Here is a 26949-nt window from a genome sequence, read left to right on the forward strand (position 1 = left end):
AGTGCTGGCAGCCCCTGCCGTTACTCTTTGTGCTCACACACCTTTTGTGACGCTAGCCTCCCCCTCAGCTTAACAGCCTTGGCAAGCTCAAAACTGAAGATAAACAGTGCTGCCAATTTCTCTCTGCACCATCATACAAACCGTGATTCCTCCCTCCAACATTGGTGCTAAGAAAGAAAAAGCAGAAACTTTTAGAAAAAGATTCTTTCTTTCCTAGGAATTGCCTGTTTTCTGCTCCAGGTCAAAAGCTTTATTTATCCCAGGGTCTCTGTAAGAGGTAACACAGTTAATTTTTTTTTTTTTTTAAGTATTTTTAGCTGAGATGAAAATTCAATCTCAGCCAGTCGATCTCCAGTACAGAATGAAACAGGCTTCCCAGGTGGCTCAGTGGTAATGAATCCACCTGCCAAAGCAGGAGATCCAGGAGACTTGGGTTTGATCCCTGGGTCAGGAAGACTCCCTGGAAAAGGAAATGGCAACCCACTCCAGTATTCTTGCCTGGAAAATCCCAAGGACACAGGAGCCTGGCAGGATACAGTCCATGGGGTCGCGAAGAGTTGGACACAACTTAGCGACTGAGCATGCACACCGAATGAAACCATATCAGCAGTGATCTTACTGCTTTGAAGAAGAAAAAAAAAATCTTTTTTCTGCCATGTCCACTTTCATCACTTTCCACATAAAACCTGTCCTTTGGCCTCTTTTCCCAATTCTGGTTAACGTTACTTGGAACCACCTCTTTTCCCAATTCTGGTTAATGTTATTTGGAGCCACCCGGATGTCCAAGGCAGAAGCCTAGGAATCATCCTCGGGTTCAACCTTACCTACAACTGTCCATTATGCCCACTGACTCTATCCCTTAGCATCTCTGCTACCTCTTTAGAACCTAGTCATTTTGCCCAACCTATTGAAATGATCTTTTTGCTGGGAACTCAGTCCCTAGTCTCTCCCTAACCATATCCACTGAACTGCAAAGTCAGCTTCATAAATTTCAATTGACAGAGCTTTTAAAATGCTTCCAGTGCTCTCCACTGCAATCAGTAGAATATACAATCTCTTTAGAAGAGCCTTGGTCTCTTTCCCAAGTGTCCTCAGCTCAACTTCTCATTTGTATGCCGTGTTCCACCCACGCTATTCCATACCTGTTGTTCTCTAATATGCCTTAGAGAGCCTTTTGTGGGGCACCCTGTTCGAGAATTTTTGAAGATCTCACATCCATGCAGGCTCAGAAGTAGAGAAGTTTCCTTTAGAGCTCAGCCTGGTAAAGGCAGGTTACATTAACACTTTCTCCTCTGAGTTCCCACAGCAGCCCCTTCTTGTCACCATGTTGGAAGCCTAAAGACTCCCCTTAACAAGTCTGCTGCTGGCACATAAAGCAATTCTTAAGCTTGTGTAAGAACTACATTTGGAGGTACTTTACAATCCCATCTTTTTTACACAAAACAGCATCACTGACTTGGATCGTCTAACTTCTAAAACTAGGAAACAAATGATTTTGGATTATTTCTAAAAACCAAAAGAGGTTTCAGTAGAAGTTTGCTTCCCTTATAAACATTCAAAAGGATCTTTTACTGTCTCTAAAAGTGATTCTCAAAGGAATTCTTAAAGCAAGGAGGGAGCACTACAAGAACAAGTAGGACTTTGAGCATGAACCTAAAAGAATACGCTGGAGGTCTGATTTCTTTTTTTTAAAAGAGGCTTCCCTGCCATACTCAGTTTACATTTTAATCGCTGTGCATTTTTAAAGTGTTATCATGTGATGAGCAGTCATGTGATACAAACGCTGTCCTCAAGAGTCAAGCAGACAGCGGCTCCAAGTGCAGCACAGGGGGCGTACTGTGCCGCCCAACCACTTTAGGAACAAACCAGAAACTGAGCTGGACTCTGCGAGGGAAAGAGAAAGGACGGGAGAAGGCAACCCGACAAGAACTGCTTCATCTTCCCTCCACACAGCCCAACAACGCACTGCACTCCTTCCCTTCAAGTGCAGTGGAAGAAGGAGCCCCTGTTCCCAATCCTATCTGCTCACGCTCTGGACTGTCCGCATCTCACCCACTTCAGGACTCCATTCCTGCAATGATCCCCTCTCTCTCAATCATGAATTTCTTGTTTTCCATTGAACCATTCCATTAATATTCCAGGATCCTCCAAAAATAATTAAACCAATAAAGCTTTCCTTGACCATGAGTCCTCCATCCACATATAACTCTCTCTGCTTCTTTTCATAGAAACCTTCTTCTAGAGCCCTGGCTCTACTTTTCCCGTTACTCCCTCACCTCCTAGTCCCTGACCAAGCCACTCTAGGCAGGCTTTCGTCCCCTCCCCACCACTTCAGTCTCCCTTCTCTCTCACTCATACTTCTTTTCAGTCTCCTTTGCCAGTTCCTCCTTCTCTGCCAGATCTCTGAAAGTTAGGAGTATCCAACCAAAAAAAGTCTTAAGGTCTCCTCTTCTACCTGTGGTGTCTCCTCAAACTAGTCCACCATTATATGCTAATGACTCCTAACTGGACATTTTGGGCCTTCCTGGTGGCTCAGTGGTCAAGAATCCACCTGCCAATGCAGGAGACATGGGTTCAAGCCCTGGGTCAGAAAGGTTGCCTGGAGAAGGAAACAGCAACCCACTCCAGCATTCTTGCCTGGGAAATCCCATGGACAGAGGAGCCTGGCAGGCTACAGTCTATGGAGTTGCAAAAGAGTCAGACGTGACTTAATGACTGAACAACTTCCTAACCTACCCTGAGGCTCTAAACTTCTCTACCAACCACTGCCTTTCTCAATAAATCCACATATACATCTAATTGATAACCTGAACACAACATGTCAAAAGAGATCTCTTCATTTCCCCAAACCCAGTTCTCCTCATGTCTACTATCTCAAGAAACGGCAATACAATTCACCAAGTTGCTTCACGCAGAAATCCAGGGTTACTGTTTGTTTTACCCCCTCACATCCAATCAACAAGTCAGACAGACCCCATCTTCAATGGGTATCAAGACTCCAACCACTGGGGACTTCCCGGGCAGTCCAGTGGTTAAGACTCAGCACTTCCAATGCAGGGGCCACGGGTCTGTTCCCTGCTCCCTGTGGGAGCTGAGATCCCACATACTGTACAGTGCAGCCAAATTAAAGGAAAAAAAGAATCCAACCACTTTCCATCCCCTTCCCTGCTCTTTCACTGCTCTCCCTGGGATCACTGGTCTTCCTTCCACCTTCCTTTCCCCAGGTCACTCTCCACAGCAGCTGGAGGGATGGTTGTCAAGCATACATTAGATGGTATTATACCTTTGCTAAAAGCCCAGCAATGGATTCCCACTGCAAGTAGAATAAAATCCTAGCTGCCTTCCGTGGTTCTGCCTATCTCTTTAACATCACATATTCTCTCTTTCTCACTCACTAGGCACACAAGTCTCTCTTCCTCTTCTAATGAAGTCATTCCTTTTCAGGCCTTGCATCTTCTACACCCTCTGCCTAGGACACTCTTCCTTGGAGCCCCACCTGGCTGGCTTATTTGCATCCTTTAGTGCTCAGCTCAAACATCACCTCCTCAGAGAGGACTTAGCAGACCTTCATGGCCCAGGACCACCTCCTGCCCCTTTAACCCCTACTGACCACTGCCTACCTCATCACCTGTATTTTCTTTATAGGATCTTTCTTAATCTGGGAATTTTATTTTCTCTGGTATGGGTTGCCTTTGAACAAATGGTACAACGCAATGGCCATGAAGCCAGGAACCTGTTTTTTTCCCTCTAGACCACTTAGATCAGTGACCAACAGAAGAGCTACCTTTTTTTTTTTCTAAATGCTGAATGAGGGGATACAGAGAGAAGGAGGCTTCCAAGCCAAGTTGCAGAACAAAAACCAAAAGGAAGAGACATGAATACGTTTGGTTAAATGTGGTAGAGATTAGAGTGACAAAGACAAAAGCAAAAACAAACAAACAAAAAAAAGGGAATAGTGGGGAAAGAAATGATGTTGGGAAAGATGGAATCAAACAGAGAAAAGCCTCAAATGCTGAGCTACAGCACCTGGAATTTACGCAGCAGGTCCTAAGGAGCCACTGAAGGCTTCTGAACAAAGCGATGAGCTCAGCACTTAGGCGGTGAATCTGGTAACAGGGTATAGGGTACATCAGCAGAATGGGAACAAGAGAAGGGAAGGCAGCCAGGTCAGCAATCATCCAAGGTCAAGATCTAAAACAGCGCAGACTTAATAAGATGGAAGAAATCCCCAAGAGACATATTTTGCAATAAACCCAGCAACTATCTGGAGGTAAAGGGTGAAAACAATGCAAATCTAAACAGACTCCAAGATTTCAACTGGGAAAACGGATAAATGTTTTAAATGGAGAAATTAGAAAAGAGAGTAAGAGACTGGGCTGTGGCTCCAGAAAGTCAATCTCCAGGAACAAATACATAGATTTGGGGTCGGGGGGCAGGGTTTAGGAAAGTGGTTCATTACCTCCTCTTCAGCATTAACAGTATTCAGTGAAACACTTAGCTTGGTGAAACATTTACTGAAATACCAAATTTCTTACACAGCCTGTCCATCTCCACCACAGGCCACCTAGGCATGAATTCCCAGTACCCGGAATGTAGTTGACAGCTGAAAACTATTTGCTGAACAAATCACTAATGCAAAGATTACAGCTAAAATTGAGAACAAGATCAGTTCTCAAAGGAAAAGAGAACTGAACCTTGGAAAGATGTCTCTGGTCCAAGAAGAAGAAATGGAGTGAAGAAATGAAGGGAAGATGAGCCAGAGACAGAGGGGAAGTATTAAATCAGAGAACACTGAAACCAAGAGAAGGAAACATGGAAATAGCAATTGCAGTTAAAAATATTGACTGTCAGGGGGAAAAGTCCAGAATGAGACCTAAGAAAAGACCTCTGAAGTTGGCAAGAAGATGACTGGGACCAGCCACTTCAATGGAGCTGTGAGGAACAAAGTGAGATCACACCTATGGAAGGGAGGGGAAGGTGATGAGGAAGATGAGCAAAGAAGGTGATGGAAGGTTAGGAAGAGCCTCCTGGCATGCCAGCCCCACTCATCAATCCATCAACACGATCCAGAGTGCCAGCCTCAAGCAGAGGGAGAATCATCCAACCAAGATCAAACCAAGATTCAACTGGATATAGATGTAGAATGGAAATCTGACAGGCATGAGAGGAACAGTTGTTTTTTAAGTCCTGCAGGACTATGTAGCCGTAATAAAAATACACAGTCATTTATAAGCACACTGAGGCCAGCAATATTTAAATAAAACCTGAATATCGGTCCTACCATAAGAATTTTGCTTGGACTTTCAGCATCATTCGAGCCACATGTTCTTTTGGAGCCTCTCAGTTGTGACGGATCCTCAGTTGCATCCACTTCATCATGTGAAGATAACTCCCATCCTTCAGCAAAGGCAAGCAGCATGTCATCGGCCACAGAGTCACCGCTTCTGGGGCTGTCATTTGTCACCGTGTCAGCTGTGACCGTAGAGAGTGGAGATGCTGACGGCTGTGTGCCGGGTCTCCTGCTGTCTTCAAGGTTCTTTGATGAGGAAGCAAACTCTGCTGGAGATGTACAGCTCCTGGAAAGTTTGTTTTGCAGAAAATGTTTTAAACGCGTTTTCCTAGGAACGCTCTTTCTCGTGATGGCACTCCGAAGCTGAGACTCTTCTGCGATGACGTACACCCGGCAGCGGCCCCGGGTCACGGCGGTGTACACGTGCTGCCAGTGCTGGCGGCCCGCCTTCCCCACCACGTACACGACTGTCTTCTCCTCCGACCCCTGAGAGGAAAGAATGCATGGGGCAGTCTTACTACCACGTAAGGGGTTCACTTCCCGGACAGTCTACAAAGGTAGAAAGGAGACAAGTCCTCCAAGTGCTCTCAAGCGCATTCAACCCGGCCAGAGTACTCAGATGAATCCCCCTGAGGTGTTCCATTTTATTAATTATCCCAGAATTCCCACTTTCTAACTATGCTGCTAAATTTAGGTGTCAAAGACCCACAACTGGTTTATAGAAACCCAGCAATAGACTTCAAAGTGCATGCAGTGCTAAAGCTTCCCTAATAAAAGGATTTGAAATGGCTGTATGGGCTTTATGTATGTTACTTATATAACAAAAGCACACACCTGAAATATCCAGGAACAGGACAACAGATAGACAAATATAGGTGAACATATTTATTTTTCTACATCAAGTATCTATATATGTTGCAATATCAAAGATGCTTTACAATATAACAAAATTTTTAAAAACTGGAGACATATGTATAAAAATGATCACAACCATGTAACACAAAATAAAATTATTCTGATCTAAAAAATACAAAGTGAACATAAACATGTAACAAAAACAAGATAAATAAAACAGGAAGGAAATTCTACCAAAAATTTAACCAGTCTGTTAAACCTACGGATGATTTTTTTTCTTCCACTTTCCATATTTTTCCAATGTTGAACCATTTATTATTGATACGATTATCAAGATAAAAAAATGGAACGATAAACCTTTGATTTTGGGGTTTAGCTAACCAAGTACTGTATAGGACAGAAAAATGCCCAACGTCACCAAGTAACTGTGAGAAAACAATTTCAAGAAAACAATATCAAACTGTGGCTATCCTTAATGCCTATGTTTTCAGTGCCAATGTAGACTAAGAAAGGGTTAGAACCATTCTCTCTCCCAATGCTCCCACATTCCTCTGCTGAAAGGGGAGTTGTGGAGAGACAAAGAACAAGATGAAGCATGTAGAAAATACAGATTTGCACTTAAAAACAAACCCCATACACACCAAACACTTCCACCTTCCTGGACATAGAGAGTTTGAATCAACACTTCAGACCATAAAAGTTTGATAAACATTTCTTTCTAATGCTGCTGAATCTCAGAAATGAATTTAAATGACACTTATTTCTACAAAAGCTAAATACATTTGCCAGACATACAGCACCAACACCCTGCCCTTGTACTTTATATTGTGTTTTCCTAAACAGGTAAATGTCTACCTAAACTTAGCTGAGTTCTTAAGTATCCTATAAGTCTCACTGAGAAAAATTTAACAGCTTCGTAATCAGTCTCCCCGTACCCACATTACTGCAATACACTGTCCTCCAAGCAGCCACATCTGTTAAATGCAAATCCAGCCACATCAGATTTTGCTTAAAACCCATTAATGGTTCCCTGGGCTCTCAAAGAAGTCCTAACTCCTTTATATGGCTCCTACAGAACTTCCAGATGTTCAAGCTGGTTTTAGAAAAGGCAGAGGAAACAGAGATCAAATTGCCAACATCCGATGGATCATCGAAAAAGCAAGAAAGTTCCAGATAAACATCTATTTCTGCTTTACTGACTATGCCAAAGCCTTTGACTGTGTGGATCACAATAAACTGTGGAAAATTCTGAAAGAGATGGGAATACCAGACCACCTGACCTGCCTCTTGAGAAACCTGTATGCAGGTCAGGAAGAAACAGTTAGAACTGGACATGGAACAACAGATTGGTTCCAAATAGGAAAAGGAATACGTCAAGGCTGTATATTGTCACCCTGCTTATTTAACTTCTATGCAGAGTACATCATGAGAAACGCTGGGCTGGAAGAAGCACAAGCTGGAATCAAGATTGCTGGGAGAAATATCAATAACCTCAGATATGCAGATGACACCACCCTTATGGCAGAAAGTGAAGAAGAACTAAAGAGCCTCTTGATGAAAGTGAAAGAGGAGAGTGAAAAGTTGGCTTAAAGCTCAACATTCAGAAAACTAAGATCATGGCATCCGGTCCCATTACTTCATGGCAGATAGATGGGGAAACAGTGCAAACAGTATATGACTGTTTTTCTGGGCTCCAAAATCACTGCAGATGGTGACTGCAGCCATGAAATTAAAAGACGCTTACTCCTTGGAAGGCAAGTTATGAACAACCTAGACAGCATATTAAAAAGCAGAGACACTACTTTGCCAACAAAGGTCCATCTAGTCAAGGCTATGGTTTTTCCCATGGTCATGTATGGATGTGAGAGTTGGACTGTGAAGAAAGCTGAGCGCCGAAGAATCGATGTTTTTGAACTGTGGTGTTGGAGAAGACTCTTGAGAGTCCCATGGACTGCAAGGAGATCCAACCAGACCATTTTAAAGGAGATCAGTCCTGGGTGTTCATTGGAAGGACTGATGCTGAAGCTGAAACTCCAATACTTTGGCCACCTCATGTGAAGAGTTGACTCATTGGAAAAGACCCTGATGCTGGGAAGGATTGGGGGCAGGAGGAAAAGGGGACGACAAAGGATGAGATGGCTGGATGACATCACCGACTTGATGGACATGAGTTTGAGTGAACTCCGGGAGTTGGTGATGGACAGGGAAGCCTAGCGTGCTCGATTCACAGGGTCACAAAGAGTTGGACACGACTGATCGACTGAACTGAACTGAAGTAACAGTGCCATGCCAAGTGACACTGGAGACAGAGCAAGGGGGAAATTCAGTCCTCCTGGTCCTGTTCCCTCTCCCGGGAGACAGAGGAAGACGACCTGCAGAATGAGGCTTTAACTACAGTGTCTTAGATCTGGAAAATACAGAGAGCTCTGAAGCAGAACGAGCAAAACGTTAGGGTCTGTAGAGTAGTTTCTGTGCTATTGTGTATTTTGTTTACTAATTTAAAAAAATAATAAAAGCAATAAAAATTAGGAAGAAAATAATGCAATGTACTCCATCTTGGCAAGCTATTTAAATCACTTTATAAAAGTCCTCTCTTACCTGAAAAGTATGAATCGTTCTTGCCCACGCATGTTTTATGTGACAATATTGCATTAGTTTCCCAAAATCCACAGTTACTTCCAGGCCAGCCATATTATTAATGGTCAAAAATCTTTTCTTTCCAACAGTTACATCAGTTTTATCCTGTCACCAAAACAAATAACTGCTCTTTATGTTTTCAAATACATACTCTGCAAAGGTCTATTTGGGATTGAACATAAAATGCAAGCACCTTATGAATAAAATAGCATGAATCATTGTTAAGAATTTCAAAAAGCTTAAAATCTACGCTTGAGCACCAACTGAATACAGACACACCCAAATACTTTAATAAACATAAGTGAAAGTTTTTGGTCATTGAAATTTAACCTTAATTTGACTCTTCGGAGAACAGTCTGTGTTGCTGTTCTTACTCTGAAGACTATGCATTTTACTTCTTGCAGTGATTGTATAAGTCTGCATATATTTTTGGCAAAGAGTTCACTTTTCTTTACAAATTTTAAGGAATAAACTTTAACTTTACAAAGGTGTTTATACAATGAGGGCAAATTCAAGAAGACCACTTCTATAGCTTCTATATTTAAGCAGCAACCACGGAAATGTTGCTTTGTAAAACATAATATAATGTCACTTGTCCCTTGGTTTTGTTACTTGAGCACTTCAAACTTATTAAAAATTTGTTTTTTTCACAAAGTCTCCCAGAAAATGTAAGAGAAAGGAACATTTCCCAACTAATTTTATGAGGCCAGCATTAGTTGGCCTCATAAAATCAGAAAAGATGTCACTGGAAAACTACAAATCAAGATTCCTCATGGATACAAAGCCAAAAATTCTTAACAAAAAATTATGGAAGCAAACTGTCAGCTCTCATATGATTAGATTCTGAATCAATCCTCAGGCAATAAAAAGAAAACCAAATCTATCCCTCAGAGGTAAAAAGGTACTATTTTTTTGTTATCACCTACCGCTGTTATAAAAAATATTTCTCCGTTGCAGAGTCGAGTACCACTTTCAAAGTCATGCTTATTTTTAGCAAAACCAGGAGTACCACCATTAAAGTCTTTACCACTAGCTTTTAATTCATTATTTCGTTGACTGTTGAAGGTATTTTCAGGGAGTAACTCTGAGAGATATGCATTCTTGGTACAACAAATTTTATCACCAACTCCAAATTCAAGTCTATTCTGATGGTTTCTGGGATAGAAAATTAGAATACAGTATGAGAGTTTGGAAAACCTTAATTTCATTTTCTTTATGCACTGACTCCCACTCAGATCTGATCCAGTTCTCAAAATAATTTCCACAGACTCTTTACATCACTTTTGGTCTCCAAAGGTCACCAAGAAATCAGGAGGCTCCCACAGCTGTGGTCTGATTACCTACACTCACTGAAGCACCTCAAACTCAATGACATTTCCCAGCTGACTTTTTCCCAAGCCAGAAATTTTGGCATAAAGGCTGAGGTCTGACTTTCCCTTCACATTCCAAAAGTTAGCAAAACTCTTATTGACTCTACCTTTTAAATTCATCCTCTCCTCTCCAATCTCTGTTACCACTACTCCAATTCACATCTCACACATTTATACATATTTCTATTATAATAATTATGACACTGTATCAGAATAGCAGCAAATTGGTAAGTGCTTTCGGTATGTTATTTCATTTCACCTTTACTACAACTTTATGAGGGAGATTCTGAGTAAGTATGCTCTTTTACTTACATGGAAAGGTGAAATTAACCTGCTCAAAACTGAGACCCAGACTTGATGGCCCCAATCATGTGCTTTTTAACCCTTTGTTGGGGGTACCTATCATGGTTTTTTGTGTCTTTCCTCAATAGACAAGGAGATCCTCTAGTAACTTAAACATTTCCGGATTCTCTGCACTGAATAAATGGTATTATTATTATTATTAAGTGAAAGTCACTCAGTTGTGTCCAACTCTTTGTGATCCCATGGGGTCACTACGTGTCGGACACGACTAAGCGACTTCACTTTTACTTTTCACTTTCACGCACTGGAGAAGGAAACAGCAACCCACTCCAGTGTTCTTGCCTGGAGAATCCCAGGGACAGGGGAACCTGGTGAGCTGCCGTCTATGGGGTCGCAAAGAGTCAGACACGACTGAAGCAACTTAGCAGCAGCAGCAGGACTAATACAATCCATGGAATTCTCGAGGCCAGAATACTGGAGTGGGTGGCCTTTCCCTTCTCCAGGGGATCTTCCCAACCCAGGAATCAAACTGGGGTCTCCTGAATTGCAGGTGGATTCTCTACCAGCTGAGCCACAAGGGAAGCCCTATTGATAAATGCAAGAGAAGTTATGTAGCCTGTCCTATGTGTGAACAGCATGGCTTTTCTATTCATTTATTTCCCCAACAGATGTTCACCTAAGGTGCTCTCTGCAGGCATGCTGTTGCTAAGGTTCTTGAATACATTTCACACATATCTAATTTGAAAAACTGCCATAAATTCTCAAAGCTCAATCTGCAGAGGCTAGAGGTAGGAAGCCACAAGGACAATTTTATTCCTTATTTTTCTCATTACACTGATTACCAAAAATTCCTAAGGCTCTATATCATACTTAATTGAAGAGATCAGCTGACTTCACAATGGAGAAAAAAGATTTTTAAATATGCAACTACAATGAAAAACGTCAATGATAAACTACAATGATAAACAAACAAAAATACAGTGAATTCAGGAAGCACTGTCCTCACTTGATTAGATGTCCTGTGTAGTGCTTACAACAGCAGGCGTTGATCACGTCACAGTCCTGCCTGCAACACAGGAAAATGCAAGGGTCACTTTAATGGAATCTCTTTTGCATAGATTTCTATTACCAACAATTATGATATATGGGGTTCTATCAAAAATTTCCAGAACTTTCCTCAGGAAAAGGTATTTAGTAATTTTGATTTAAATGTAAGTATTTCTTCCATTCAGATTTTCTATTAGTTACCAAATACAATATTTGGTAGAAAGAGCCCTCTTTCAGGAATTTTCTGGTGGTCCAGTGGTTGGGACTCATTGGCCTGGGTTCTATCCCTAGTCAGGGATTTAATATCCCGCAACTTGTGCAGTGTGACCAATAAATGAATGAACATGTGAATGAACAGCCCTCTTTAAAAGCTGCCTTCTGCTGGGTCTACCAAAGAAATATCTCAAAATAAGAGAGGATTCACAGTGATGAACTACTAGAGTCTCCCATTTCAATAGCATCTAGATTAACAAGGTATGAAATTTAAAAGCTGCACTTTTAAAAACAATAAAATATTGTAAAGGCTTTACCTTCTAAATGCAATAAATTGTGATGTTTTCACGTCTTCTAGGTCCTTTTCTTTGAGTAAAGTACTAACTGCAGAATATAAATCTGATAATTCGAGAAAAAGGTTAACACAGAAACGCACTGAATTATAACATTGTTTCAATCAATCAGTTCAGTCTCTGAGTCGTGTCTGACTCTCTGTGACCCCATGGACTGCAGCACATCAGGCTTCCCTGTCCATCACCAACTCCTGGAGCTTACTCAAACTCATGTCCATTGAGTCAGTAATACAATCCAACCATCTTATCCTCTGTCGTCCCCTTCTCCTCCCACCTTCAATCTTTCCCAGCATCAGGGTCTTTTCCAATGAGTCAGTTCTTCCCATCAGGTGGCCAAAGTATTGGAGTTTCAGCTTCAGCATCAGTCCTTACAATGAATATTCAGGACTGATTTCCTTTAGATGGACTGGTTGGATTTCCTTGCAGTGCAAGGGACTCTCAAGAGTCTTCTCCAACACCACAGTTCAAAAGCATCAATTCTTCATCACTCAGCTTTCTTTATAGTCCAACTCTCACATCCATACATGACTACTGGTAAAACCATAGATTTGACTAGACAGACCTTTGTCGGCAAAGTAAGGTCTCTGCTTTTTAATATGCTGTCTAGGTTGGTCATAACGTTTCTTCCAAGGAGCAAGCATCTTTGAATTTCATGACTGCAGTCACCATCTGCAGTGATTTTGGAGCCCAAGAAAATAAAATCTCACTGTTTCCAGTGTTTCCCCATCTATTTGCCGTGAAGTGATGGGACCAGATGCCATGATCTTAGTTTTCTGAATGTTGAGTTTTAATCCAACTTTCTCTCTCTCCTCTTTCACTTTCATCAAGAGGCTCTTTAGCTCTTCTTTGCTTTCTGCCATAAGGGTAGTGTCATCTGCATATATGAGGTTATTGATATTTCTCCTGGGAATCTTGATTCTAGCTTGTGCTTCATCCAGCCCACATTTTGAATGATGTACTCTGCACATAAGTTAAATAAGCAGGGTGACAATATATAGCCTTGATGTACTCCTTTTCCTATTTGGAACCATCCTGTAGTTCCATGTCCATTTCTAACCTTTATTTCTTGACCTGCATACAGATTTCTCAGGAGGCAGGTTAGGTGGTCTGGTATTCCCATCTCTTTAAAAATTTTCCATAATTTGTTGTCAGGTTGGATGGCATCACCGACTCAATGGACATGGGTTTGAGTGAACTCTGGGAGTTGGTGATGGACAGGGAGCCCTGGCGTGCTGCGATTCATGGGGTCACAAAGAGTCGGACACGACTGAGCAACTGAACTGAACTGAACACAGTCAAGAGCTTTGGCATAGTCAATAAAGCAGAAGTAGATGTTTTTCTGGAACTCTTTTGCTTTTTGATGATCCAGTGGATGTTGGCAATTTGATCTCTGGTTCCTCTGCCTTTACTAAATCCAGCTTAAACATCTGGAAATTCACGGTTCACATACTGTTGAAGCCTAGCTTGGAGAATTTTGAGCATTGCTTTGCTAGTGTGTGAGATGAGTGCAATTGTGCAGTAGTTTGAACATTTTTTGGCATTGTCCTTCTTTGGGACTGGAATGAAAACTGACCTTTTTCAGTCTTGTGGCCACTGCTGAGTTTTCCAAATTTGCTGGCATATTGAGTGCAGCACTTTCACAGCATCATCTTTCAGGATTTGAAACAGCTCAACTGGAATTCCATTGCCTCCACTAGCTTTGTTAGTAGTGACCCTTCCTAAGGCCCACTTGACTTCACATTCCAGGATGTCTGGCTCTAGGTGAGTGATCACACCATCATGGTTATCTGGGTCATGAAGATCTTTTTTGTACAGTTCTTCCGTGTGTTCTTTCCACCTCTTGTTAATATCTTCTGCTTCTGTTAGGTCCATACCATTTCAGTCCTTTATTGTGTCCATATTTGCATGAAATGTTCCCTTGGTATCTCTAATTTTCTTGAAGAGATCTCTAGTCTTTCCCATTCTATTGTTTTCCTCTATTTCTTTGCACTGATCACTGAGGAAGGCTTTCTTATCTCTCTTTGCAATTCTTTGGAATGCTGCATTCAAATGGGTATATCTTTCCTTTTCTCCTTTGCCTTTTGCTTCTCTTCTTTTCTCAGCTATTTGTAAGGCCCTCTCAGACAACCATTTTGCCTTTTGGCATTTCTTTTTCTTGGGGATGGTTTTGATCACTGCCTCCTGTACAATGTCACAAACCTCTGTCTGTAGTTCTTCAGGCACTCTATCAGATCTAATCCCTTGAATCTAGTTCTCACTTCCACTGAATAACCATAAGGGGTTTGATTTAGGTCATACCTGAACGGTCTAGTGGTTTAAGTCTGAATTTGGCAATAAGGAATTCATGATCTGAGCCACAGTTAGCTCCCAGTCTTGTTTTTGCTGACTGTATAGAGCTTCTCCATCTTTGGCTGCAAAGTATATAACCAATCTGATTTCACTATTGACCATCTGGTGATGTCCATGTGTAGAATCTTCACTTGTGTTGTTGGAAGATGGTGTTTGCTATGACCAGAGTGTTCTCTAGGCAAAACTCTGTTTGCCTTTGACCTGCTTCATTTTGCACTACAAGGTCAAATTTGCCTGTTACTCCAGGTATCTCTTGACTTCCTACTTTTGCATTCCACTCTCCTATAATGAAAAGGACATCTTTTTTGGGTGTTAGTTCTAGGAGGTCTTCATAGAACAATTCCTGGTTGGAGCATAGACTTGGATTACTTTGATATTGAATGGCTTGCCTTGGAAATGAACAGAGATCATTCTGTCGTTTTTGAGACTGCGTCCAAGTACTATATTTCAGACTCTTTGGTTGACTATGAGGGCTATTCCATTTCTTCTAAGGGATTCCTGCCCACAGTAGTAGATATAATGGTCATCTGACTTAAATTCACATCCCAGTCTATTTTAGTTCGCTGATTTCTAAAATGTGAATGTTCACTTTTGCCATATCCTGTTTAATCACTTCCAATTTGCTTTGATTCATGAACCTAACATTCCAGAGTCCTATGCAATATTGCTCTTTACAGCACTGGACTTTACTTCTATCAGCAGTCACATCCACAACTAGGTGTTGTTTTTGCTTTGGTTCTGTCCTTTCATTCTTTCTGGAGTTATTTCTCCACTGATCTCCAGTAGCATATTGGGCACCTACTGACCTGGGGAGTTCATCTGTCAGTGTCCTATCTTTTTGACTTTTCATACTCTTCAATGGGTTCTCCAGGCAAGACTACTGAAGTGGTTTGCCATTCCCTTCTCTAGTGGACCACTTTTTGTCAGAACTCTCCACCCTTGTCCGTCTTGGGCTGCCCCACATGGCATGGCTCACAGTTTCAGTGAGTTAGACAAGGCTGTGGTCCATGTGATCAGCTTGATTAGTTTTCTACAATTGTGGTTTTCATTCTGTCTGCCCTCTGGTGGATACGAATAACAGGCTTGTGGAAGCTTCCTGATGGGAGAGACTGAGGGCAAACTCATTCAGAATTCCTGCTGAGGGGTCTCATCACACGGGATACAGGTTCACCATGGGAGCATCAACCTTATTTGCTTCATCAGCCAGAACAAAAGAAAACAGAATGAAGGCAGTGTTCCAGACATTCTTTCTTAACCACTAGCCCAGACAGCTCCTAATTTGTAGTATTATCACTGAATATTTATCGATGGTTTGTGAATGCTAAATTTAAAGTATGAGCAAGAAGACAAAATATGTAACCGAATTATTAATGTATGACTTCTGTTTTAAGCTCTGGTGGCACTAGTGGTCACCAGTTATAGTTTGAGAATCTTATATGCTTTGCATCTGTGATTTGATCTTTAATTCAATCATCACAATATGCATATAATGCACGTATTATTATACCCAGAGCTGACATTTAGCTGATACAGACCTGTATAAAATAGGGAGATATTTCTATAGTATCTAGACTAGAGAACAGCTACTCCCCAAACACCACAAAGCCCTCCCTCACACCCCAACCATGTGGTTCCCTCCTCCAGAATCCCTAGATCTCCCCATGATTCAACAGCTAATAGGTTAACCCTGACACAGGAAGGGCATCTATTCCAATAGTGACCAGACTCTGCCAGCTATTAAATAGTTTAACTCTCACCACTGACTACATCCTTGCTACGAAAGTGAAACTGAGGCCCTTGGAAGTAAAAGAAGTTTTCCAGCAGGGTAGGGTGGCCAGCCTCCCTCTTATAGCACTCAGATCACTGACAGTGATAATGTCCACTTACAACTTGTCCTTCCTCACAGCCTGAGAAGCTGGCTTCCTCTCATCTCTCTTAGCAATGTTACAAATCAGGGAACATTTCTCAAGAAAGAAGATATAAAAATTGGGGAAAAAATATTTGGGGCTTTTAGGTCTTTCCCTCATAGATAAATCAAAAGGGAATGAAAAAGCCCAGTACTTGTAAGCCTTGCTCTAGGAAGACTGAATTAGTTGCTCATGGAGCCCTTCATTTTTCAGATGAAGAAAGGGTTATCAGTAAAACATGGCCAACACTCAGCTTACCTCCAGCCAAGCCCTGCTTGCAAAGGTCTCCCAGAGCCCTGTTTTCTTTCACACATACAGGATCATGCTGTTCTGCTCCTTGATTTGTTCACTCTCCCTACATCTTCCAGATCAATATACACACTGTATTTCCTTGATTCTAAGATATGCATTTTTTCTCACATTTTAACATCACTGGAATTCCAGCCCAGCTACGAAGCCTGTCTCAGGGCTTTGTATCTTGCAATAATAGGAATAACTGGGTAATTTATTAAGAAATACTTATTACTTAAGTGTTAAGTAATAATACTTAATTATTCATGAAAAAGTACTATATGCCTCTCTAATGAGTATTTATTCAATTCTCTTAAAGAGATTCATTTTCCAGCTGAAGTTTATAATTAAGATAGAGAAACAGCATCAGCTAAGCTCTGCTACCATTCTGAAACTTTTTTTTTAAGAACATTCTCATTAATGTAAAGAATGAGTGCCAGAAATAAAACTAAACTTATTTCAAGTAGATCTAAATGGAATAGCAGAGAAAGAAAGTTTCTTAACCATAGCTGTCTCATTTTCTTCAATTGTACTGATATCTAATATGAACTAAGCTGTGGTGAGGATAAACATTATCTAAATTATTCACAAAATGTGGAATAAAAAACAAGCCAAAAAACAATACACAGCTTATAATCCAATTTATATAAAACTAAATTGGTCTGTGTATGCATGGCAACCCACTCCACTATTCTTGCCAGGAGAATCCCACGGACAGGGCAGCCTGGCAGGCTACAGTCCATAGGGTTGCACAGAGTCGGACACGACTGAAGTGACTTAGCATATACACATGGATCTAATTAAGTTTTATAAAGATAAACACCAAGTTCTTCCTAAGGATGTAACTTTTATGGGAGTTGACTCAGGGGAAGAGGAGTGGGAATGATTAAAGGAAATATTAATTTTTATTTCAAACGCTTCTGTACCATTTGACTTCTGTTAAGGAATATAAATGATTTCTATAATTAAAAAAAAAACACCACCAAGAACACATTTATAGAATCCGATTATTACACGATCTCATTTAAAAAAAGAATATTGTAACGTGTGAATGAACACTAACCCAAGGGAACTGAGATGGGACACACACAGAGGAGGAAAGGCTTACAGATAAAGTTGGATGTCAATGAAAGTCACAAGCCGAGTGAAAGCTGCCAAGTAATAAGCACATAATTTGAAGAACTGTGGCAACTACAATAAATTCTCAATAATAACCATTTAAATCTTCGCCAATTCAATTTTGACTAAACCACTACACTATTTTTAAAAGCTTGCTAAGCAAGTTTATAATATAAAGATTCAAAGGTATAATCTATTTAAATAAATTCATTTGGAGTAATAATTTAATATCTATTATTTACAAAAAAATAACATTTACATGACTCAACCAGTCCATTCTAAAGGAGATCAGTCCTGGGTGTTCATTGGAAGGACTGATGTTGAAGCTGAAACTCCAATACATTGGCCACCTGATGTGAAGAGCTGACTCGTTTGAAAAGACCCTGATGCTGGGAAAGATTGAGGGCAGGAGAAGAACGGGACGACAGAGGATAAGAAGGTTGGATGGCATCACCGACTCAATGGACATGAGTTTGAGTAAACTCCGGGAGTTGGTGATGGACAGGGAGGCCTGGCGTGCTGCAGTCCATGGGGTCAACAAGAGTCAGATACAAAGAGTCGGACTGAACTGATTTACAAAAAAAAATAACATTTACATAGCTCCCCAAAACTGACAAATTCCCTCAACCTTCACAACTGTTCCATGCTGTCGCTGTGACCCCCATTTTACCAATGGTGGAGTGATGAGACACGAGTCATACACACAGGGAGAAGAGTCCCTTGTCCCATGCATTTTCTCAATCCTATCACACTGTTACCCTAATACTAATTAGAAGTGATGTTTGTCCATTTTATTAGAAACTGAACTGTTAGGAACTCAGCTTAGCAACAGTTTGACAGCCATTACTTTTGTTTCACAAATGTCCTCAAAACAACAAATGTTTCCAATTGCTGTAAAAAAAAAAAAGCTTCATTCACTAAGAATAAACTTGGGATTACTGGGGCTTTTGCTTTATTGTAAACTAATCATCTTCGGCCCTGGGGTCAGGAAGATCCCCTGGAGGAGGAAATGGCAACCCACTCCAGTATTCTTGCCTAGAGAATCCCATGGGCAGAGGAAGCCTGGCAGGCTACAGTCCATGGGGGTCACAAAGAGTCAGACATAACTGAGCAACTGAGCACAGCACAGCAATCTAATCATCTACATCCACTTATTTACTCAACAAATATTTACTAAGTCCTTTAGTATGCATGAGCTTACTTCTTTACAAAATTTGAAAGTAATCTGCTTTTGATGATTAATAAATTTATTAAATTAATACATTAATTTATTTTCAGTGCCTAATGTTTTACTAGCAATATTTATATTACTGTCAAATAAAATTACAAGTAGTTATTTAATAACTGAATTATAAAACTGAAATATTTAACCCTATATAACATAAAAGTTTATACTTACAAGACTGATGATCACTTTTTGAGGACTGAGAACTGGCATCTTCTTCTGGGAGTCTGACAAAAATAAATGATTTATCTTGTACTGAAACAGGGAATGTCAGATTATCAGAGATATTCAACTCTGCATCAAATGTTGGAAACTGGCGTCTTGAGATTCTTAAACAAAGATAAAATAATACACCAAGAACATTAGCATCCAAAAATGTGTCTTCACATACGAGCAGAGATAATGTCATTATAACAGTATCTGTGAATAGGTTATAAACAGGGTGAAAAGGCCACCCATACATGCATTATAAATACTAAATGAGTTTCAAAACAGACTTAGCCAAGACCACAATGCTACATTTATCCATCAGTCCCCTACTCCTAGCACATTTAAAGTATTAGAAAAAATTTACCAAGCAACATTCTGAGAACTTGATCTACTTTTCTTCAAACCACAAAAGAACCACACAAGGTAGGTATTATCCTCATTTCATAGATGAAGCAGCATGATGCTTAGTTAACTACAGTGGGGATGTCCAAGATCACAGAGGTGGAAAGCAGAAGAGCTCGGATGGAAATTTGGACCCAATGGGCTCCATATTTCTTTCTATTTAAATTAATTTAGACTCTCTGGGGGCTTTTCCATACATATACATTACACTCTTTCTTTTCTCCTTTCTTCTATTATATATCATATCTATGGGCTCATCTTCTCAACTGAACCAAGTATTAGCATCTTCTCTTTGCTTCTATCCCCTTCTCAATCATTTTTTATTCTTGTACACCCCAAGATTAGCAAGCCGTAACAGAAAACATAGTAAGGGCCAGTGGCATGATCACACTAGAGTCCCTCCTTGGCTATTTGTTAGAAAACTGACTCCCCATAAAGACCAACCTCAGCCTAGCTATCAAAGGTCTAACCCTCCTGTGTGTCATCTTCAACCCTTCCCAAAATGGTGGGAAGAGAAGGAAGGAGAGAGGAGAAGGCTGGCCCTGCTGAACTATCCCAGGTTTAACTTGGGGTGCTGAGAATCACCATGGATTTCCTGTTCTGCTTCTGACCCAGGACATGTAACACTTCTATCTCTGTTCATGGTATCACTGGGACTCATCTGTCATTAATCACTTGGTGATGATGACCAAGAAGAAATGATGAAAGGAGCACAGCTCAAAAGATACTGAAAAAGTTACTAAAAGGAATTCCTAAGTTTCAGAGAAAATTGAGTTCTAAGACATCTAATGTGCTTCATATTCTTCCAAAGATTTCTAGACTTTAAAATGACCAATCACTCTTTCTCGACTCCATCTTCGCGGTAGTGGCAGCGGTGTCCGCGATCTAGTCGCCAACATGCAGCTTTTTGTCCGCGCCCAGGAGCTACACACTCTCGAGGTGACCGGCCAGGAGACGGTCGCCCAAATCAAGGCTCATGTAGCTTCGTTGGAGGGCATCGCTCCAGAAGATCAAGTCCTGCTCCTGGCTGGCTCGCCCCTAGAGGATGAGGCTACTCTGGGCCAGTGTGGGGTGGAGGCTCTGAGCACTGTGGAAGTAGCCGGCCGCATGCTTAGAGGTAAAGTCCATGGTTCTCTGGCCCATGCTGGGAAAGTGAGAGGTCAGACTCCCAAGGTGGCCAAGCAAGAGAAGAAGACGGGCAGGGCCAAGAGGCGTATGCAGTACAACCGGCGCTTTGTCAATGTTGTGCCCACCTTTGGCAAGAAGAAGGGCCCTAATGCTAACTCCTAAGTCCTCTGTAATCTTGGCTTTCTCTAATAAAGCCACTCAACCCAGTCATAAAAAAAAAAATAAATAAATAAAATGACCAATCATCTACCAATATTCCAAAACCGAGGTTGCCTTTATGTAGGGGCAGAAGAGTTACAGGTGAAGAATATTACACATCAACTACATTATTTTTCTTACTGTCTCAATATGAATCTGTATCATCTACACTATTCCTATCCATTCTTTCTCTACCTCTCTGTTCTCTCCAGGGTAGACAGGGACAGGGAGATAGTTTTTGCTGACATCCAAGCAAGAAAATGTTTAGACAACAAAAACAGCATCTTGTAGTCTAATGCAATATCCTGTCCTGCTGAATATCTGAACCAGATAGCTACTGCAAAGACCTCCATATAAGCTATCAAGTTTTCCATCTATCATTAAAGAAATAGGAACTCTTCTGACAGAAAACAAATCATCATAAAGAAAGTACTCTTAAAAAAAAAAAGTACTTCTTTGAGCAAAATCTACCTTTCAATTTAATTTGACATTAATTAGTAAGTCATTTTTGGTCCTCAAGTACAGTCAAAAATCTAGTTCCAGATTCTAAGCCCCAGATGGATACATACCAGGTCCAATGGCAGGACAGAGGTACAAAAAATGTTGTGCAAAGAAGACCTAAGATTTCTTTGGTGACTTCTAGCATGAAATGAAGTTTCATGCTAAATTTGTGATCATAGCAACAGTTCAGGACCCCTATTGTATTTTTATGCCAATCAACTATAATCCTCTGCCATTCAGTTGATTGCCCCATGATCCCAAGAATTCCCTAAGCAACGGCTAGTGATAAAGTAGAACCAAAAGTAATGCCATGCAGATACAGAAATAAACGATGCACTACAGCCAATGAACCAAAAATAATGCCATGCACATACAGAAATAAAGGATGCACTACAGCCAATAAAAGGAAAATGAAACCAGAAAAAAAAAATAGAAAAAAATAGCAACTTGTAAGAGTTGGAAACAAAGATAAATTGTGGTCCACAGAATAAAACAGTTTCTTAATATTCTGTAGCCCCATTACATCTATTACAGAGGATTACTCTAAAGGCTTATGCAAAGATTACGGGAACAGAAGGATTCTTTCCTACTCTTAAAGTCATATGCCACAGGTACCACCAGGATTCATCGAGGAGTAAAACATCTTTTTATGCTTTGGGTTCTCCCCTTATAAAAATTACAGGGAATGTATTCCCCACTTGGCCCTTGAATTCTAATGAACTCATTTCCAATTCTCTGTTCCCCTTGGGTTTATTCTGGTGTCTAAGCTTGATGCAACTTTATTTCACAAATATACTTTTAAAATGTAGAAAACATATTTATTCTTAAACTTCAACAACAATTTCAGTTCAGTTCAGTCACTCAGTCATGTTTGACTCTTTGTGACCCCATGAATCACAGCATGCCAGGCCTCCCTGTCCATCACCAGCTCCTGGAGTTCACTCAAACTCATGTCCATTGAGTCAGTGATGCCATCCAGCCATCTCATCCTCTGTCGTCCCCTTTTCCTCCTGCCCCCAATCCCTCCCAGCATCAGAGTCTTTTCCAATGAGTCAACTCTTTGTATGAGGTGGCCAAAGTACTGAAGTTTCAGCTTTAGCATCATTCCTTCCAAAGAAAACCCAGGGCTGATCTCCTTCAGAATGGACTGGTTGGATCTCCTTGCAATCCAAGGGACTCTCAAGAGTCTTCTCCAAAGAAAACCCAGGGCTGATCTCCTTCAGAATGGACTGGTTGGATCTCCTTGCAATCCAATCTCAAGAGTCTTCTCCAAAACCACAGTTCAAAAGCATCAATTCTTCGGCACTCAGCTTTCTTCACAGTCCAACTCTCACATCCATACATGACCACAGGAAAAACCATAACCTTGACTAAACGGACGTTTGTTGGCAAAATAATGTCTCTGCTTTTCAATATGCTATCTAGGTTGGTCATAACTTTCCTTCCAAGGAGTAAGTGTCTTTTAATTTCATGGCTGCAATCACCATCTGCAGTGATTTTGGACCCCCCAAAAATAGTCTGACACTGTTCCACTGTTTCCCCATCTATTTCCCATGAAGTGATGGGAACAGATGCCATGATCTTTGTTTTCTGAATGTTGAGCTTTAAGCCAACTTTTTCACTCTCCTCTTTGACTTTCATCAAGAGGCTTTTTAGTTCCTCTTCACTTTCTGCCATAAGGGTGGTGTCAACAACAATTTATGTTGGGCCAATAATGAAAAATATTAATTTTTCTTTTCTAACTATGGGACAAAAAATATACATATACTGAAGGACAGAAAAGTTTTGCTAAAAGAGTATAGTAAGCACACTGCACTGAATCACCTTAATTCAAAAGCCTGTATTTTCCCTTTATTTCCAATACAACAGAAAGAAAACACAGAATTTTAGTCATAATATACCTTGTAGCATTGTCCACAATTAGTTCAGATTCTGCTCTATGGTTTGTCTTTAGTTCAATAGCACAATTTCTTGATTTAAGAGTTTCAAAAAGATCTTTCAGCAAGTTACCAGGCTCAATGCTAGGTAACTGTCTAACATCACCTGAAAAGCAGAAAAAGCAGATACAGTAGGTTTTAAGTAACTAGGATCTTAAAATTGAGAAGTTATTTTTATTTCTCCCTTCTGATAAATGCTATAATTATAAAGACTTACTCTGAGAAAAAAAGAAAAAAAAATCTTTGTTTAAAATTACTTAAGAACATTAAGTCTTCAAAAATATTCAACAACAAAAGCATTCCAATTAAACAATATAAAGTATAAAAACAGTGATAACATGGTAAGGTAAAATGTGAATTGAACTTTTTTCATATGTTTACAGATATGTGTTGGGGCATATATTTTCACCAACATGTAAAGACAAAAATAGGTCTTAGGTAATTTAGTCATTTATTCAATCCTGCTCAATGTCTTACTAAACATGGAAAAATTTATGGCCTCAAATAAATAAAATTAACATTAAAATGTGAAATAAATCCAGTGCATTTAATAACAGATAAATTTCAGTAATGTAATGATAATGTTCTGCTCTATTACACATCTTTTTACTTTAAACAAACAAGCAAATCCTAGAGAAAAGAGAAACTATTTTCTGGGAAACTGAGAGAATGCTTAACTATTAAAAGAATCAACTGCTTATACAATATTCTCAAATACCTAAAACAATAATTTATAAATATATTGATTCTCTCATTGCAATTTTATTTTCTCCTCCATTAAATGATATAGTCTACACGTCAGTACTACCCAATAGAATCTAACTAAATCTCACCAAAATTGGAACGGACTTAAGCTAGTGAGGTTTCATTTGCACTATTAGCTTAAAATCATAAAACTACTTTTAAGTGGTCTATCGTTCAGACTTTTTATTATTTCCAAATGATCTACATCCTGATTTACTCTGAGTCTGTGACAATTCTACTATTTTAATAGTCATCATTTAGGTAATTACTGTAACCCCTCACAAGTGTATTTCATTCACAACCTAGCTTGCTAATAATTAACCGAAACAAAAAGCCACTGAGCTGATACAGGTGGTCAAATGGAACTCAGTGTGCCTTTAGTGTGGGCTCTGAGAAATGCCTTCTCGCCTGTAGGATATGGATATTAAAACACTGAAATGGTATAAACAAGCTACTGTGTGTGTGTGTGTGGGTGCGTGTATGCGTGCTCAGTCGTGTCTGACTCTTTGCGACCCTATGGACAGTAGCCTGCCAGACTCCTCTGTCTATGGGATTTTCCAGGCAAGAATACCAGAGTGGGTTGCCATTTCCTTCTCCAGGGGATCTTCCCAACCGAGGGATTGAACCCATGTCTCTGGTGAGACTCCTGCATTGGCAGGTGGATTCTTTACCAATGAACCACCTGGAAAACCCCAAAACAACCTACTAATCACAGTGATTTGAACCAAACAATTAGGATTCCAATAATATTTTAACTTACCAAGGATAATAAGTTTAGAAAGTTTGGAGTGCTCACACAATAAATTTAAAACCGACTTGAAGATTGCTACAGATACCAAACTCCCTTCATCCACAACCAGAACTCTAACCGAAGAAAATTTCCATGGCCTGTTCTTGGTCTTTTTTTTTTCCTTCCATAAATAGAAACTATAATTGACCTACAAGCAAAGTATGACATTTCTAAATTCAGGTTAAAAAATTCACCCAAAAAAAAAAATTTTAACAACATGTTCTTTTAAAATAAAACTCTTAAATGGGGAAGGGATGGGGAGGATATAGGTACAATAACATGGGGGAAAAGATGAAAGAAATAGAGAACACAAAAGTTATAGAATGGAAAAATAGAGGAAATAGTTCAAAAAATTGCTTCCTAGTGAGTACTTAATGTGTTTAATTCCACAAACAGCGCTCTTCCACCACCAGAATCCCAACCGTTCGCTTACCACTCCTGAGTGCTAAGCAGAGTGAGCTCCCTGCTCTTTCCAACTGCAATTAAACCTTCTCTTGGCCTTCTGAGATAGCCCAAACACTTAAGGCTCACTCTTCTCGCAACTAGAATATTACATTCTGGAAATAAAGGGCTGCCTGCCTGAACTAACTATAAAAATATTATTTTTCTTCAAGTACTTCCCCAACACTGAAAAACTACCACCACTACAACCAACAAGACAACTAAAAAAAAAAACCCTATTACAGAGGTAAAAATATTTACTATTAAATTTACAACCAGAGAATGTTAAATGTTTTTGGTGTATATCATTCAAAAAATGTTTCTATGTTGTTTATATATATATGTGCATATATATATGTGCAGTGTGTGTGTGTGTGTATGCTCATTGTCACTAAAAAATTATCTGCATTATCTGCTGGTATCCCTAGCCCAAAAATGATAAATAAATGATATAACAACCACCTCAGGGCTCTCCTGAGCCTAAATGTAGCTTCAGAAATGTCCTCCCAGCATTCCAACCCAATATTAAGATACTACTAATTGATCAGAGTTGGAACATAAGATGAAAATCAGTAATGATCCTTCGCTGGCCTCTCCTCTTCTAATTCAGTCCTTCAGACTAACCAGACATGAAGGCATAATGGACAAAATCATACACTGATAAGAAGATTCCCCCACCAATGAGCTACATTGAACTTCTCTAGCACTATGCTCACTCATGTGATAAATGTAACGCAAAAGTAATTTCTGAGATGGCGCGTGGGTCTATGAAGGGATCTTCTCGACCCAGGGATCAAAACCGGGTCTCCTGCATTGCAGGTGGATTCTTTACCACCTGAGCCACCAGGGAATCCCATGATTCTAGGCAGCCTTCCTCAGAGCTGCTTTCTCCATTTCACTCTTTGGCCTGGGAACCTAAATGACTCCCCAGTAATCAAGTCCAGGCTTGTTTGTTAGGTGTTCAAAGTCTGTAGTAAATAAAGGAATCGTGGCACGGTGGAAAGAGCAGCAAGCTGGGAGGTTACAAACATGAAGCCCAGGGCGAGCTCTGCCCTTGGTTAAGTTTGGGGCCAACTGTTTGACATCCTCAAATTTCTACTGGCTCTTCTGTAAAATGCAGGTAACATCATTTTCCCACTTCACTCCTTTGTCAACGACTTTATGAAACAGGAAAATACAAACTTTAAAGCTCAAATTCCCAGTCTAAACCAAGTGCAATCTCCATTATTTTACACACACTTCATTCCTTTCAACAAAGTCCCCTCAAAATCTCTACACCCTCTTGATGATTTTCCTCAATGCCTCTGGGAAGGCCTTTCCCTTAAATAAAACATTCTTTTACCTGAGCTTCACCATCCATTAGACTCCAATTATTTTTTCCTTCAGAAATCTTCCAAGGACTAAGTTCCTTGATCTATAAAATGGCAGGTCAGAGCTAAAGGAAACTCTCCAACTCTTTATAAGTTCAAAACTTCATAACTCTCAACTACAGCCACAGTTATTTTTTTCAAGCATCTTAATTCATTTGAAATGCTTATTATGCAACCACTATTTGCCAGGCACTGTTGTAGGCAGAAGAGATAAAGCACTAAACCAGATGACCCAAGTTTTCACTTTCACGGAGCTTTCATTCCACAGA

At 40.2% G+C, this 26949-nt stretch overlaps 1 protein-coding gene and 1 pseudogene across 2 annotated transcripts in view; one reads left to right on the forward strand and one right to left on the reverse strand.

The window, feature by feature from the left end:
• The window catches only part of HELB (DNA helicase B), a 43879-nt gene that overhangs the window by 8735 nt on the left and 8195 nt on the right, over positions 1 to 26949 (reverse strand). For both annotated transcript variants that reach the window (XM_010805213.4, NM_001206182.1), the window contains exons 5-12: positions 24840 to 25017; positions 23300 to 23441; positions 19134 to 19288; positions 12033 to 12114; positions 11462 to 11521; positions 9709 to 9937; positions 8744 to 8887; positions 5282 to 5776 (exon numbers count right to left, since the gene is read on the reverse strand). In XM_010805213.4, the coding sequence (XP_010803515.1) occupies positions 5282 to 5776; positions 8744 to 8887; positions 9709 to 9937; positions 11462 to 11521; positions 12033 to 12114; positions 19134 to 19288; positions 23300 to 23441; positions 24840 to 25017 (1485 nt within the window). The remainder of the gene's footprint in view (positions 1 to 5281; positions 5777 to 8743; positions 8888 to 9708; positions 9938 to 11461; positions 11522 to 12032; positions 12115 to 19133; positions 19289 to 23299; positions 23442 to 24839; positions 25018 to 26949) is intronic.
• On the forward strand, positions 20410 to 20905 carry LOC783726 (ubiquitin-like FUBI-ribosomal protein eS30 fusion protein; annotated as a pseudogene).

Source organism: Bos taurus, chromosome 5 (genome assembly GCF_002263795.3).
Source record: "Bos taurus isolate L1 Dominette 01449 registration number 42190680 breed Hereford chromosome 5, ARS-UCD2.0, whole genome shotgun sequence".
NCBI classification, from domain to species: Eukaryota; Metazoa; Chordata; class Mammalia; order Artiodactyla; family Bovidae; genus Bos; species Bos taurus.